We start from the raw sequence: 12,840 nt of genomic DNA on the forward strand, positions 1-12,840 counted from the left end.
TCCAAAATCATTTTCTAATATTTTAATTAATTGTTTTTATAATGTTTCACTTCATCATATGGCTTTAAATTCAGGCACCTTATAGCCACCTAAGATACTTTGCACCAAAACACCATTTCCTGTTTGACAATGTACTGCTTCATAGATCCTAGAACCAGTGACTCTTCCCTGACACATAGAATGCCACAGCTTGGAATCTGCTTGATCTTTTGTTGCTTCAGCCACACTGTCAATCACCTTTTCACTTTGAGCATCTTGACAGAACTGATTAAAATCCCTATAGCTATTGTCTTGCTGCTAGTGTATGTATATACTGGAGCATTAAATTAAATATGCTGTAGTCATTTAAAGTAGGCTGATGTTTACCACAATAATTCAGTATTAGTCCTGAGTCTATTTTACGCTTCTCACATTCTTCAGAAAATATGGACAAAGTAATGCATAAGTAGGTAAGTATGTTTTCGTGCATATATTCCAAAAGCATTAAGTTATTTACTATGGACAGGTTCCCACTATCAGCAACTTGGAGTCCTTCAGATACTTTCATGACTTATAAATAACGGAGAACGGAAAATAATAACTTATAAAACAATTAATGTATTTGTAAGCAAACAATAATACGATAGACGTGCCAGGTTGACAAGACACTGACATTTATATATTTTTTTTTCTAAATGATGTGACTTGTGAAGCAAAGGAATTATGTTATTCCGCCGTATATGTGACGTCATTTGGCACTTACGTCTGTTTAGAATGAAACAATTTTCAAAGTGAAAATCATGAATGAAAATAACTAAATATCACAAAAATAAAAAATATGGGTCCCTTTATTTCACATCTAGTTTAGAATAAAATGATAATATATGTTACTTAAAAAAATGAAATGTTGTCAATTGGCTATTTATATGTCAATATACTTTAGCGCTCTCCAGATTACAAGCAATGACTTAATGTCAGCGACTTTATTTTCACAAGTCGCCGATATGATTCTATTGAAATAAAGAGTTCACGACGTCAAGTTAGACTTTGATGCATAGATTTTATCAATAATCTTCAAAATGACATGTAATACAGCTACATACCTGTACTTCTTTAGCCAAAAACTGCGTAAAGCCAGCGAGCACATCCTGCCTCCACTCGGGGAAGTCCACGATGAGGGTCTGGAGGCTCTGGAAGGAGAGTCCTCGCAGCTCCTCATCCATATGCACTGTCAGACGACAGAGCAGGTCCACCAGCTCGCTTGATAGCATGCCGTCTGGTATCAGCCTGGGTAAAGATGATAAGGCGGTTAGATTATATTACTGTTGTAATTTTTAAACGAATGGCAATTAGTGAACTGTGAACTTAGGTGTATATTCGAGAAGATATGCCAAACTCGCGTTAAATTTTTGTTAAGCCTTTTGTAATACAATGGAAAATCAAAAATTGGGAAAGCCCTCTGTTTTTGCATCATTTAAAGAAAATGCGAAGTTAAGTCTGTAGTTATGCACATCCGATATGATTGTAGGTAAAGCAACAAGTACAACAACAACAAACCCTCACTGATAGAAATATAGAATTGATATTACATATTTAAAATAACACTAATTCCTTACCTCGGTATAGCAGCAACAGATGTCCTAAACAGATCAATCCTGGGCTTCCTCTCTCCAGTATTGATCTCTTGTTCCTTCGTCACATTCTGAGTATTAGTCAACATTAACGGCCTTCCGTAATGAGCGTCCAAAGCCCGGAGTATCTCTGTAAGCACCCGCCTTACGATAGGGAAGTAAGGACTCATGCCAATAGACCGAGCTGTCTCTTCCGTCAGCATTTTATTCAAAAACGTCTTTTTAACCCTAAGAGTATTCCCTGAAGGTAACGTCCCAGCTGTTCGAGGCATGGGAGGCTCTCCTTCCTTTTGCTGCAGACTGTCCGCAACTACCAAGAACGCTCTCAAACCTATAGACATTCTTTCAGGAGTGAGAATTATTTTGATCGGTCTACCAGCCATGAGGAGGTCGAAGACTATTTCCCTCATAGCAAAGTCCAGTCTCTCTTGAGCAATGAACTGTATGATTTTGACGAAGATGTTGAGTGGCATGTCTCTAGGAACTACTCCCTTGGATCCTTTAGGGAAGAGCGAGTTGACGATGCTTTGTAAACGAGATTGGGTTGCGGAGTTGCTCTCGCATTTTATTCGTATCATGTACACCCAGAGGAGACGGTAGAGAGATTCTGTAAAGAAAAATACACTGTCGAAAATAACTTCTTACTGTGTTAAATGATTAGCAATTCGGTAATATGTGGCATTCTTAAGCTTGTGATTATGAGCTAAGCTTTTGATTATAGTCAAATAACCACATTCCCTTGGTTGGTATGAGTAAACTTGTGCCTCAACAACATTGTTTAGATTTTGCCTGTTATACCACAGTGATGGTTTATCTATTAATAAGATATTTTGGTCTCTATTTTGCATATATAATACTATATTACTGGTCAAATACCCTGTTTCAATTTATCAACATGTTTTTGGTTTTATACCAAGATACTAGAACATCATGTTATAATTGTTTGCTAACTTACCCAAGGCAACTCTGCACATCTTAGGGTCCCTATTCTTCAAATGCGACAGGCACATAGCGAGGAAACAATGCCAGTTAGCTAGGAAGAACTGCTTCTGCGACACGCACAGCAGGCAAGTGACTAGCGGGAACAGCGCCAGGCGATGTTTGGACTTGGTGCTTGCGTCCAGCGTGTGACTGTACAGCATCTCTACGAAGTTCTTCAGGCATGGCACGTTCACTTCGTTCTTTACCGTCTGTAATGATTTGAAAAAAAATTGAAGATAATTTAGCAACGAAGGTGCAGTGTTCGGTCGTTTCCCTTAATAATCATATTACATTCGTGTCAGGCACTTTGACATTACTAATGAATCTCTTATAAAGGTTGACTGTTATTAATTTCCCTGAGAATTTAATGAACAGAAGACTTTCACGTACAGCAACGTCGTAAGCAGACACTTTTTCTAGTAATGTAAAATAAGTATGAATTAAAAACTGGTCAAATATTTTAAGTTTTTTCGCTGATTATACAGTATGGTGACTTAATTCAAGGACTAGTTACCGACTGTACATATTATAAATAGTTATACTATTAAAAATATTTACAAACTTACCGCAGCGACAGGCACAAGTATTTCCACAAAGAGTCCAGCGAGCGCGTGCCTGATATCTTTGTCTTTAACTTCGAGGAAGTACTGCGCACACTCCTGAAGGAACTGGAACGACGCCTCGAACTCCTCGATAGGCACCATCTTCACTCGGAAGAACTTCATGCCCATGAGCAAAGAGATTATGCTCTGTGTCGTGTGCGGAGACGGCTCACGGCTCTTCAATTCCTAGGAATAGAACATTATACATTAGTTAGGAAGAAGGGTTATTAGTTAGTTGTTTGATGAGTACTTTGATCATATTCATAAACTTCTTAACGTATCTATTTATCAGTTGTTATTTTTTGATGTACTGCGCATTAATAATAAATGATCTCATGTGATTCTAGCAATGTCCAGCTGATTCTTTTAACTTTCCACTTTGGTAACTTTCGTCTCATTGTGTAGTCGAAATACGCGACATGATTACATACGTATACGCTTTGCGTATGCGTAAAACGCAAATATGTATTTACCTCAATGAAATCTAATTATGTTTAATCATAGTTGTTCAATGATCGATGCAATTCTATCTCTAAAACGCTGCCATACACATCTACTGATAAAAACAAGATATTTTAATGGAGTAGGTACCTTCAGTTCTGCTGTGAACCTCTTCTTCACAGAAGCGAAGCGAGATTGTGCTAATACTGCGATCACTTCCGCGTATAAATCTGCTATCAGATGAACGTTCGCTGCGTTAGGGTTTGACTGCAATCTGTAACAATAGAAGGCAAGTTTTATAACAAGAAAGACACAAATAACGAATGAAATAAGTGTAGAGAGAAGGTATGATAAACCTTTCTGTAGAATGTTTGGTTTATATTAACCAGTTTCTGCCTCCAATTTAAACAGCATAGAAATAAACTTTCCGTTGTTACGTTGATTCAGATTATATCTATCTAAGTCATTCATTTCCCTCACAACTCGTCCAATTTTTAGGTGTAAGAAAAATAAATCGTCATTTTTTTGCAAAACTTTTCTACTTCTACTATTAGTGTTCATCAATCACACATTTTTCAAGAGCGGCATACCGACATATATGACATGTTTATCTAAATAAAATGCTATGTAGCTGTTACATATTATAATATATTTAAAATGAATACTAAAGGGTTACAATCCACATACCCTTCTTTATAATTGAATCGTTTGAAGGCGACATTCTCGATGTACTGCACTAGATCCTCGTGTCCGGGGTGGAAAGGCAGTTGTTTCAGTACTTCGATGAGTGCGAGACAGAACAGGAACTCTACGGCGAGGTCTCGTCTCTCCGCTTGGAGCTCCTCGCAGCTTCGCTCCACGGCCTCCGTGCCGGCGCCGCTGCCGGACACTATGTAGATTATGCTGGAACAAAAAGTAATAAATTTAGTTCACTAATGTCTCACTGTTGGGCAAGGGATCCTTCCGGGTAGGAGGGGTCAGGGGTTTATTTACCACGCTGTCCAAGCGGGTCATAGATATTGACGTAAATCGTGCTTTAATTCTGTCTGTGTGTCTTTTTCGGATTTTGTTATATTTATAAATTGTTAAGATGTCATTTCCGATTGGTTTCGAGATTGGGTGAGTTTTTTTTGAGGGAGCTGATTAATAGGAGTGCTCGTTAACTGGTCTTCGCAATCCTTTTCTCCTCTAGCTTTATCTCTATTTGTTTTATAATTGCACAAAAACATGTGCGAAATATTGCTAGAGCATTTCTTCTCATTTACTAATTAGTCACTAGCTTCAACAACACATGTACTACAGTTGTGGAAAGTACCTGCGTCTACTACACTTCTATTACTTCCATTACAGTTGTTGAAGGTTTAAGACCACTTTGAATGTACCTTTTATTCCTGAGATCCTGGTGTGGTTTCTTGGCCTGTTCGCTGAGCTGCGGCGAGTCGGCCATCTGTCTCTCAAGCCAGCCGAACAGAGCGCGCAGTAGCGACGGCAGGCAGTGTTCCGCCACGGTACCGAACGCTTGCAGTATCTGGTCGAGTTGTGTGTCTTCGCCGCGTTGTAACGTCTTGGCTAGCGGCTTTTCCTGTGGGTAGGAAAAGGGACTTAAAGCTTCGTTTTGTGTTTTAAACAGTGATCAGAAACTAGTGTTCTTGCTTTAGTTCTCACTTCAAAGGAATAGAGAGTTACATACTATATTTCGTCCATAATATGTATGCTCTCATACATTATGTGTTTTAAAGTATTTTCTGCCAGACTATGAGACAATCCACCAGAGTGATTAGGTATATAACTTCTTTGCTTATTTGTTAAGCATTCCTTTGTTGCCAATTAGGAGGCTTAATTCTACAGAAACAATGTATTGTTTTGCTCACACACCTTTATTTTATCCTTCTTGTCATATACATTGTGTGTCCTTATGACTTGTATTAAAATTAGAATCTTTGAGTGACAATTGGAATATAATTGCTCGGCAAACATTTTTAACTCTAACCGTATCTAAATATGTATTTCGTATAATTGAGATCTTTCTTACCAATGGTTCAGCCATAACAGCCTCCATCTTCCTCTCGGCCTGCACCGTGAACTCAGTGAAGAGCAGCCTCATGACGAACTCGCCGGGCCGCAGGTCGGAGTCCGCCGGCGCCATCACTGGACCCTTGTGCGGACCCCACGGGAGCATCGAGCCTGAGAATAGAAATTATGACTTTAATACACGATCATAGAAGTGTAGATGATGATGATGTGAAGATGTTCCAGTGTTTATCTTAAGGGATAGATAAACAATAAGAAAAGGGATATTATTATAATTGATGTTGGTAATTTTGCGTCTTCGTGATATTTGAAGTCTCAATTTATAAAATGTTCAAGTAAAGTCCAAAGTGCCGACTGCTTTTCCTGGCACTTAGGATCGCTTGACTAAGCATATAATTAAGTCTTTAGGCCAGTCTCTTTAAAAGATTTTTTACTGCAGGGTTAGACCAACATATGGAGGTGGTACCTAACATTATTAACACTGTTGTTTCCTCCAATTATACGAACGTTTGGTTCAGCAACATCTGTTTGTTACCAAGAAAGATCAATAGGTTGTTACCTCGTGAAGAGACGAAGGTAGTAACATTACTGCCGGCGGTCCTCCAGTCGCTGGAGACGGTCATGAGCGGTTTGTCGTGGTGCGTGTGCGAGTGCGTGTGTTCGGTGGAGGACGCGTCGCTGCTGGCGCCGGCGGGCGGCTCGCCCTCGTGCCGCTCCGACACCACGCTGCCCTCCGACTCCGCCTCGCTAGACACCATCGATGATGGCGCTTCTTCTGTGCCTGAAGCTGACAACAAAAAATAATCGTTTAAGAATTTGAACCACCGTGAACATCGTCATCGTCCGTTTAACAATACGGATAAAACTATCATTTCGATATATTTTGAAAGCTAGTGGAAAAGTGACATATTAATATGTTGTAAAATACGATTGAGTTACGGAATACCTAAATTAGTTAGATTTTCTAATTAATCTGTTTTTGTGATGTGGTTAGGATATTACGCAAGGAGTCCATTACTATCCATTTCAAACAGGGAAATATAAAAGTACCTGTTATTTACTTGACACCTAATTAAACTATCCTAGAGTAAACCTACAAATAGTACACTATAAGTTTAAGGAAAATGTCTAACCTATAATGTCATTTACCTACTAAAAATATATTTAATTATGTAGGTAGTTAGACAAATTAAAAGGAAAATTTCATATATTATGCAGATATATGAATAAAATAAACTGTAGTAAGCAGGTATTATACTAAATGTATATTAGGGTATATTTCATCTTTGGCTATTCCCATATGTGTATCGATACGTAATAATGAATATGCAAGAGTTTTATCACCAACCTATCAACCAATCTACTGTCCCGTTCCGTGTAGAAAGAATTATCTAAAGTATCTGTCTGCCAAACTTCATCAAAATGAGATCAGCAGTTTTGGCTTGATTTCATAACAAAATTAAATATCCGAACCGTTCACATATAATCTTAATTAAGATAAAATAACAATCTTAAACTTAACTAACTGATTGAATATCAAGGTAAAGAACCCATTCTTATATAAATAACTAGCTGACCCGCGTAACTTCGCTTGCGTCACATAAGAGAGAATGAGTCAAAATTTTCCTCGTTTTTGTAACATTTTTTACTGGTACTCTGCTCCTATTGGTCGTAGCGTAGCAGCCTTCCTCGATGAATGGACTATCTAACACTGAAAGAATTTTTCAAATCGGACCAGTAGTTCCTGAGATTAGCGCGTTCAAACAAACAAAGAAACTCTTCAGCTTTATAATATTAGTATAGATTAGTATAGATTGACAGACAGTTTATTATTACAATACTATATTAATATATGTAGGTATACCTGATACATCTTCAGGATGTCCATCTGAAGGCACAGTACTCAGCGAGTCAGATTCCTCTGAAGTCATCATCTTGAATCACTTGATGTTGTCTCTCTTCTATTTCACTGTAATCATAATCGTATGGTTAGACCCAGATAAAGGAAATATATTTAAAAATCTAATGACATGTAAATGTTTTCATGTGTATTGTGTTAGGTTGTCATACTATGTTAAACCAGTGGCTTTTTTAAATAAATACTATAACATAATTGTAAAATGTTTGCTAATGTATTCCTAGCAATAGTTTGTTATTTCGCGGAGATTTCAGGTCTCATATTTTTTTTTGCAAAGTCTGTGGTTTAATTTTACTTAGCAGGTTAAGAATTAGATCAAAATAGATGAACTGTCCAGAAAGTTAGTATTCTAACACAAGTATTTGATTAATTATATTTGTTTTTAGTTTTTTAGTAAAAAGGCACTAGACGTTATTATAACAGAAGAAGAGCTGTAAATATACTATAGTATTCTAATATTGCATGGCACCTAATGAAGATTTTAATTAAATTATTGGAGGTCTATGCTAACAATAATGTGAATTCGATAAAAATTGGTTAAAAACCAGTGATTAATTACGGCAAAATAAGATACGAGTAAGATAAACAAATAGTAAAAGTATAATTACCTTCAGATAATTGATTAGTGAGTGTCTCATGTTGTGTCATCCTTCCTAAAACAAAACACTTGCTTGTTGTAATCTCATATCAATTTGCCTTTACTCTGCTTGATTAAAATTAAATATACCCAGCACTCGGACAGTACATGATTAATTGCAGATAAACAAATATTTAACAACAGGGCAGTTACTTATGTAAAACTACTGTATTTTAATTAATAAAACTTGAAGTTATACCATAGTGTTGCCAGATAAATTGTAATAAAACTTGGGACAATGGTTCAAAAGAATTCATACAAATAAAACTATTTCTACGATAAGTGCTTAAAAATAATAACGCGAGCTGCATTGGTTTTTTAACAAGTCTACTTTGAAAATAATGTTTTTTTATGTGCAATAGTGGTACTAAATAATAATAAAACAACAGTCGCAATAGCAATAAAAACATCACTATAGAGACACAACAAACACATCAATAATAAATAAAAACAACCATAAATAGCACTATTAATTTAAGCATTCTTATAACACTGTAAAAAAATAATAACATAATTACTATTAAACCTATACATGAAGGTTTAGGCAGTATTGATACTAATAAACACTTATAGCCATCTACTATGTAATTCCTATCTATGTAACAACAAGCCAATTGTCATATAAGAGGCATGTCTTTCAATTATGGTCTACTATAGAGGGTACAAAAGGAAATATGATCAGAAAATTGAACTATTAGACCTGTGAGCAGTACTTATATACAGTGATTTGAGTAGTCAAAAGTCAAATCAAGAATGAACCAAATAATAAAGTCATACTAATAGTAATAGAAAGGAGAAAGTACATCAAACACAATCACAATAGCAAGCACTAGCAGACACAACAGTGATAACTGAGCCGTGTATAACATAAATAATGTGCTCACTGCAATTCTGATAAGAGAATGTTCAATGGTAGAATACAATAATTGAGTTACTATATACAACAACTATCTACAACAGAGCTTTGTTACTACTAAAAGCAAATAGTACTATAATAGTATAGTAAACTATATTTAGCAGTTGACAGTCACTGAACTCAGTATAACAGTGATTTTTATACAATCTTCACAGTATCCAATGATAACAAGATGGATGTTTGTTGCGTCGATGTGAGGTCTTCTTTGACAGACCACAGCAGTTGGGACAGACTAATAGTGCTAGCAGCCATAAGAAAATGCTCTACCATTTACAATGTTATAAATTTTTATTCTTCATAATTATAATCTTTATTTCTACAGTTTAAAGTTCATATTTGTTTTAATTTCATTGAAAGTGGTGATACATAATGTACATTATTAAGAACTGCTAATGTGCTTGAAATTAATGATGAGAAGAAGCCTTTTACCTATACTGAGTATATAAGCAGACACAGAAAAAGAAACAAAATCAATAAAAACAAAATATTTTCTAGCAAAGCAAAAGTGTATTAAGCATAGCAAAATGAAATTGGTCTTTGTACATAGTAACATTTTGATCATAATATAATGTTCTCTTTGTAGTCAAAATACTTCAAAAGTATTACCAGCTTGATCAATTGTAAAACTAAACTTTAAGCCTAGACTAGAATACAAATAGCCTATTGGTCTACTACTGTCCTTGGGGTATAATAAAACTAAATAAATGACTCATCACAACTAATTTCTACTATTATAATATGTCTTAGTGTATGAGGACATCAATAAATGTATTTATTAGATTTTATTAATTAAACAGCACTATGCATAGCTGATGACTGTACTAATATAACAGATCCTTTATCCTTTAATAGAAATATGGAGTACATAATATTGCATAAGAATGCATAACATTATATAATAGTGCACCTATTTTTATCGAAGACATCAATGCAGCTGATAAAAAGCTTCCAGTAAGCTAGAGAATCAATAAGTCAACTGTTTCCAATCCCATGAAAAATTCTCAGCAGCTAAACATATTTTAATTACCAAGAATTTTGTTCCATCAATATTGAACACAAAAATATAAACAGAAAGATTTATTTCATTCTTCAAATAGTCTGCAGAGCATCTAACATGAAGTAATAAATCTTCAACTAACAGAAGCACTAGAATATAAAATCAAGTATTGATTGTACAGTGAGTGGAAGAAGCAATTGGGTTTATTTTTAGACAATTGAATGTAGTCCGGTGCAGGTGTTGTGGATCAATTTCGGTGATTGATTTAATAATTCAAGTCACACACCGCAGTGATTCAGCTGTACTAGAATAGTTTTGTAAATGCGAGTAAGGCTAATCAATTTGTACTATGAGTCTATGTACTATGAAAATAAAATTATACTGTGCAGTGGATAAAATGTCAGCCACAAGCACCTGGATATTCAGGCACTGATCATCACTCAATGAGTGCTTACTGAGGGGTGTCGCCCGTCGGGGCATACCCAAAAAATGCTTGTGTGACAACCTACATGACTTTAATAGTAATTGGACATAGAAGTCAGGTGATAGGGATGACTGGAAAAAAATGGTAAAGGGTTTTGCCCAGCAGTGGGACAGCATAAAATAAAAATAAAATAGATAAAACTCAAAGCTGAGCAAAATATACAAACACAGCAAATAAAAAGTTACACAATATTGTTTAAGACTTACTAAAATGCATTATAGAAAGCAAAATAATATATTTTCAAGTGCGCGTGCAACAAATGATTTTTTTCTATACAGAATAGTCTAAAACAGTCATAGCTTAAACTGGTTATAGTATTAAATAGAACATAATTATACCTTTAGGCCGCAATAACTGCTATGTACAGCATAAATATCACAGATGTTTGCAGTCACAATGAGATCAATAATCCTCTACCTATAGTTGCTGTATTGTTTATGAACTGTGCTAGTGTTGAACAATTCTGTGTGCCCTGAGTGTACGACAAACACTCCGTTATCTGTAAACAAAACAGTAGACATGAATCAACAAATATTTTGTAAATGCTGAACATGCGTTATGATTAATGTTAAGGTGAATAATATATTTTATTGTTGTGTTTATTATCCTCTAATATTAAATTAGGAGAACACTTTCAGAATTATATGTTACATTTTATGAAATTCTAAATGAGTTTATAAAAAAAAAATATTTGGAAGACTATACTTTTATTTTTTTTTAATTTTTAATTACACATTCAAAACTTTTACTGTTATAATTTGTATCATCTCTTATATTGCAGAGATCTTAACCTTTTAAGATAATCAGAGTAATAAGTACATTAATTTTTTAATGTATTTCACAAATATCCATACATAATAAGCACTGCAATAATATACAAATTACAGACAGAGTAGGTATGGAAAGATAGTTGTCTGCTTTCAATTCCTTTTAAATTGAACAATTGTCAGATTGAACCTGATTCACAGATGACTCATCTCATTGCAGAGCATGAAATGCAGAGATAAACATAAACAATATAGATATGTACAGAGCAATGTACAATTCTGCAAATTTATTGACTTATTCACCTGTTCTGAGGGGTAAACAAAGAGGTTATTGTATTCAAAAGTATGCTTTTTGTATATTATGTGGTTAGCCTGTGAATGTAGGTTAGGTCATTGTGTTTGGAAGATCCTCAATGAGTCTTTCAAGTACTTTTCGGCCTGTACTGCCTCTATAGCAATAAAGTATTTTACTTTTGAGGTTTCTTCATAAGAAGACAGTAGTCATGTAGGAGAAATATTAACAGTCACTACACAAATCTATAGCAGTAACAGTACAGGAGCTGTTATCATGAATATCTATAAAATTTTATAATAATTAATATTTTAATGAAGATAAATAATTGGTATTTTATGTTTGCCGTTATCGACGATCTAAAACACCGCTGTCATGTCACTTCAGGAAAAAATGCTGGTAGTTAGTCCACGACGAGAAGGCCTAAATGTTTATCTGAAGACCAGGGCAGTTAGAATATCCCTTTGAAGCCACTCTTGTATGGATTCGATAAACAAGTAGATGATACCTGGGTACCTACCTAAGTTTTATTTATAACGCACACAGAACTTTTATGATAACAATAACACATAAATCAACAACATTATTATGTATGCACGTTTGTTATATCAAAACTACACATTAATGCACGTGTTCTGACCTTCAACACTACCAGCGAAGTCTTCAACTCCTCAATAGTTTTCAATCACGTAAATTAAATTTGGTTTGACAATTGACATTTTGCATTTCACAAAATTTCAACCAAGTATAACCCACAAGAAGTAGAAAATACCGAGTTACAATGTCAGCCTAACGGTTAAAACGTCAATGTAAATTGATCGATTTATATTTAGCATTGTCTATGGTATTATTATACGTTTCGTTCTACGTACATTGTACATAATAAAATACAGTTATTTTTTTCCGCGTTTGAGCAATTTTGATGCTTATCTCTCTGTACCAGTACTTTTTTAAACTCTTTATCTTTTCTTCATTATAATCATAATGATGCAATCTAGCTTGTGGGCGTTTCTTATATTATATTAGGAATTGGCCAAAGTAAAACCTGTACATCACATTACATTTCGTAATTTTTGCCCTATAAGCAACCGTATTAACTAGGTACATTATGAATATTATTTAACAATGTATATTTAAAATATGTACTGATCAGTACATAGATAT

The 12,840-nt window shown here is 34.9% G+C and overlaps 1 protein-coding gene across 11 annotated transcripts in view; it reads right to left on the reverse strand.

The window, feature by feature from the left end:
* fry (microtubule binding protein furry) overlaps positions 1-12,458 on the reverse strand; it is a 61,107-nt gene extending 48,649 nt beyond the window's left edge. For 10 of the 11 annotated variants that reach the window (XM_076134287.1, XM_076134280.1, XM_076134289.1 and 7 more), the window contains exons 1-13: positions 12,197-12,458; positions 10,956-11,116; positions 8,192-8,236; positions 7,530-7,634; positions 6,225-6,452; positions 5,667-5,818; positions 5,017-5,216; positions 4,322-4,537; positions 3,785-3,908; positions 3,158-3,379; positions 2,566-2,800; positions 1,596-2,217; positions 1,083-1,266 (exon numbers count right to left, since the gene is read on the reverse strand). In XM_076134287.1, coding sequence (XP_075990402.1) covers positions 1,083-1,266; positions 1,596-2,217; positions 2,566-2,800; positions 3,158-3,379; positions 3,785-3,908; positions 4,322-4,537; positions 5,017-5,216; positions 5,667-5,818; positions 6,225-6,452; positions 7,530-7,599 — 2,253 coding nt within the window. In that variant the 5' untranslated portion in view covers positions 7,600-7,634; positions 8,192-8,236; positions 10,956-11,116; positions 12,197-12,458. The remainder of the gene's footprint in view (positions 1-1,082; positions 1,267-1,595; positions 2,218-2,565; positions 2,801-3,157; positions 3,380-3,784; positions 3,909-4,321; positions 4,538-5,016; positions 5,217-5,666; positions 5,819-6,224; positions 6,453-7,529; positions 7,635-8,191; positions 8,237-10,955; positions 11,117-12,196) is intronic. The other variant, XM_076134278.1, reaches the window with a different exon arrangement.
* Between the last annotated feature and the right edge of the window lie 382 nt (positions 12,459-12,840).

Source organism: Anticarsia gemmatalis, chromosome Z (genome assembly GCF_050436995.1).
Source record: "Anticarsia gemmatalis isolate Benzon Research Colony breed Stoneville strain chromosome Z, ilAntGemm2 primary, whole genome shotgun sequence".
NCBI classification, from domain to species: domain Eukaryota; kingdom Metazoa; phylum Arthropoda; class Insecta; order Lepidoptera; family Erebidae; genus Anticarsia; species Anticarsia gemmatalis.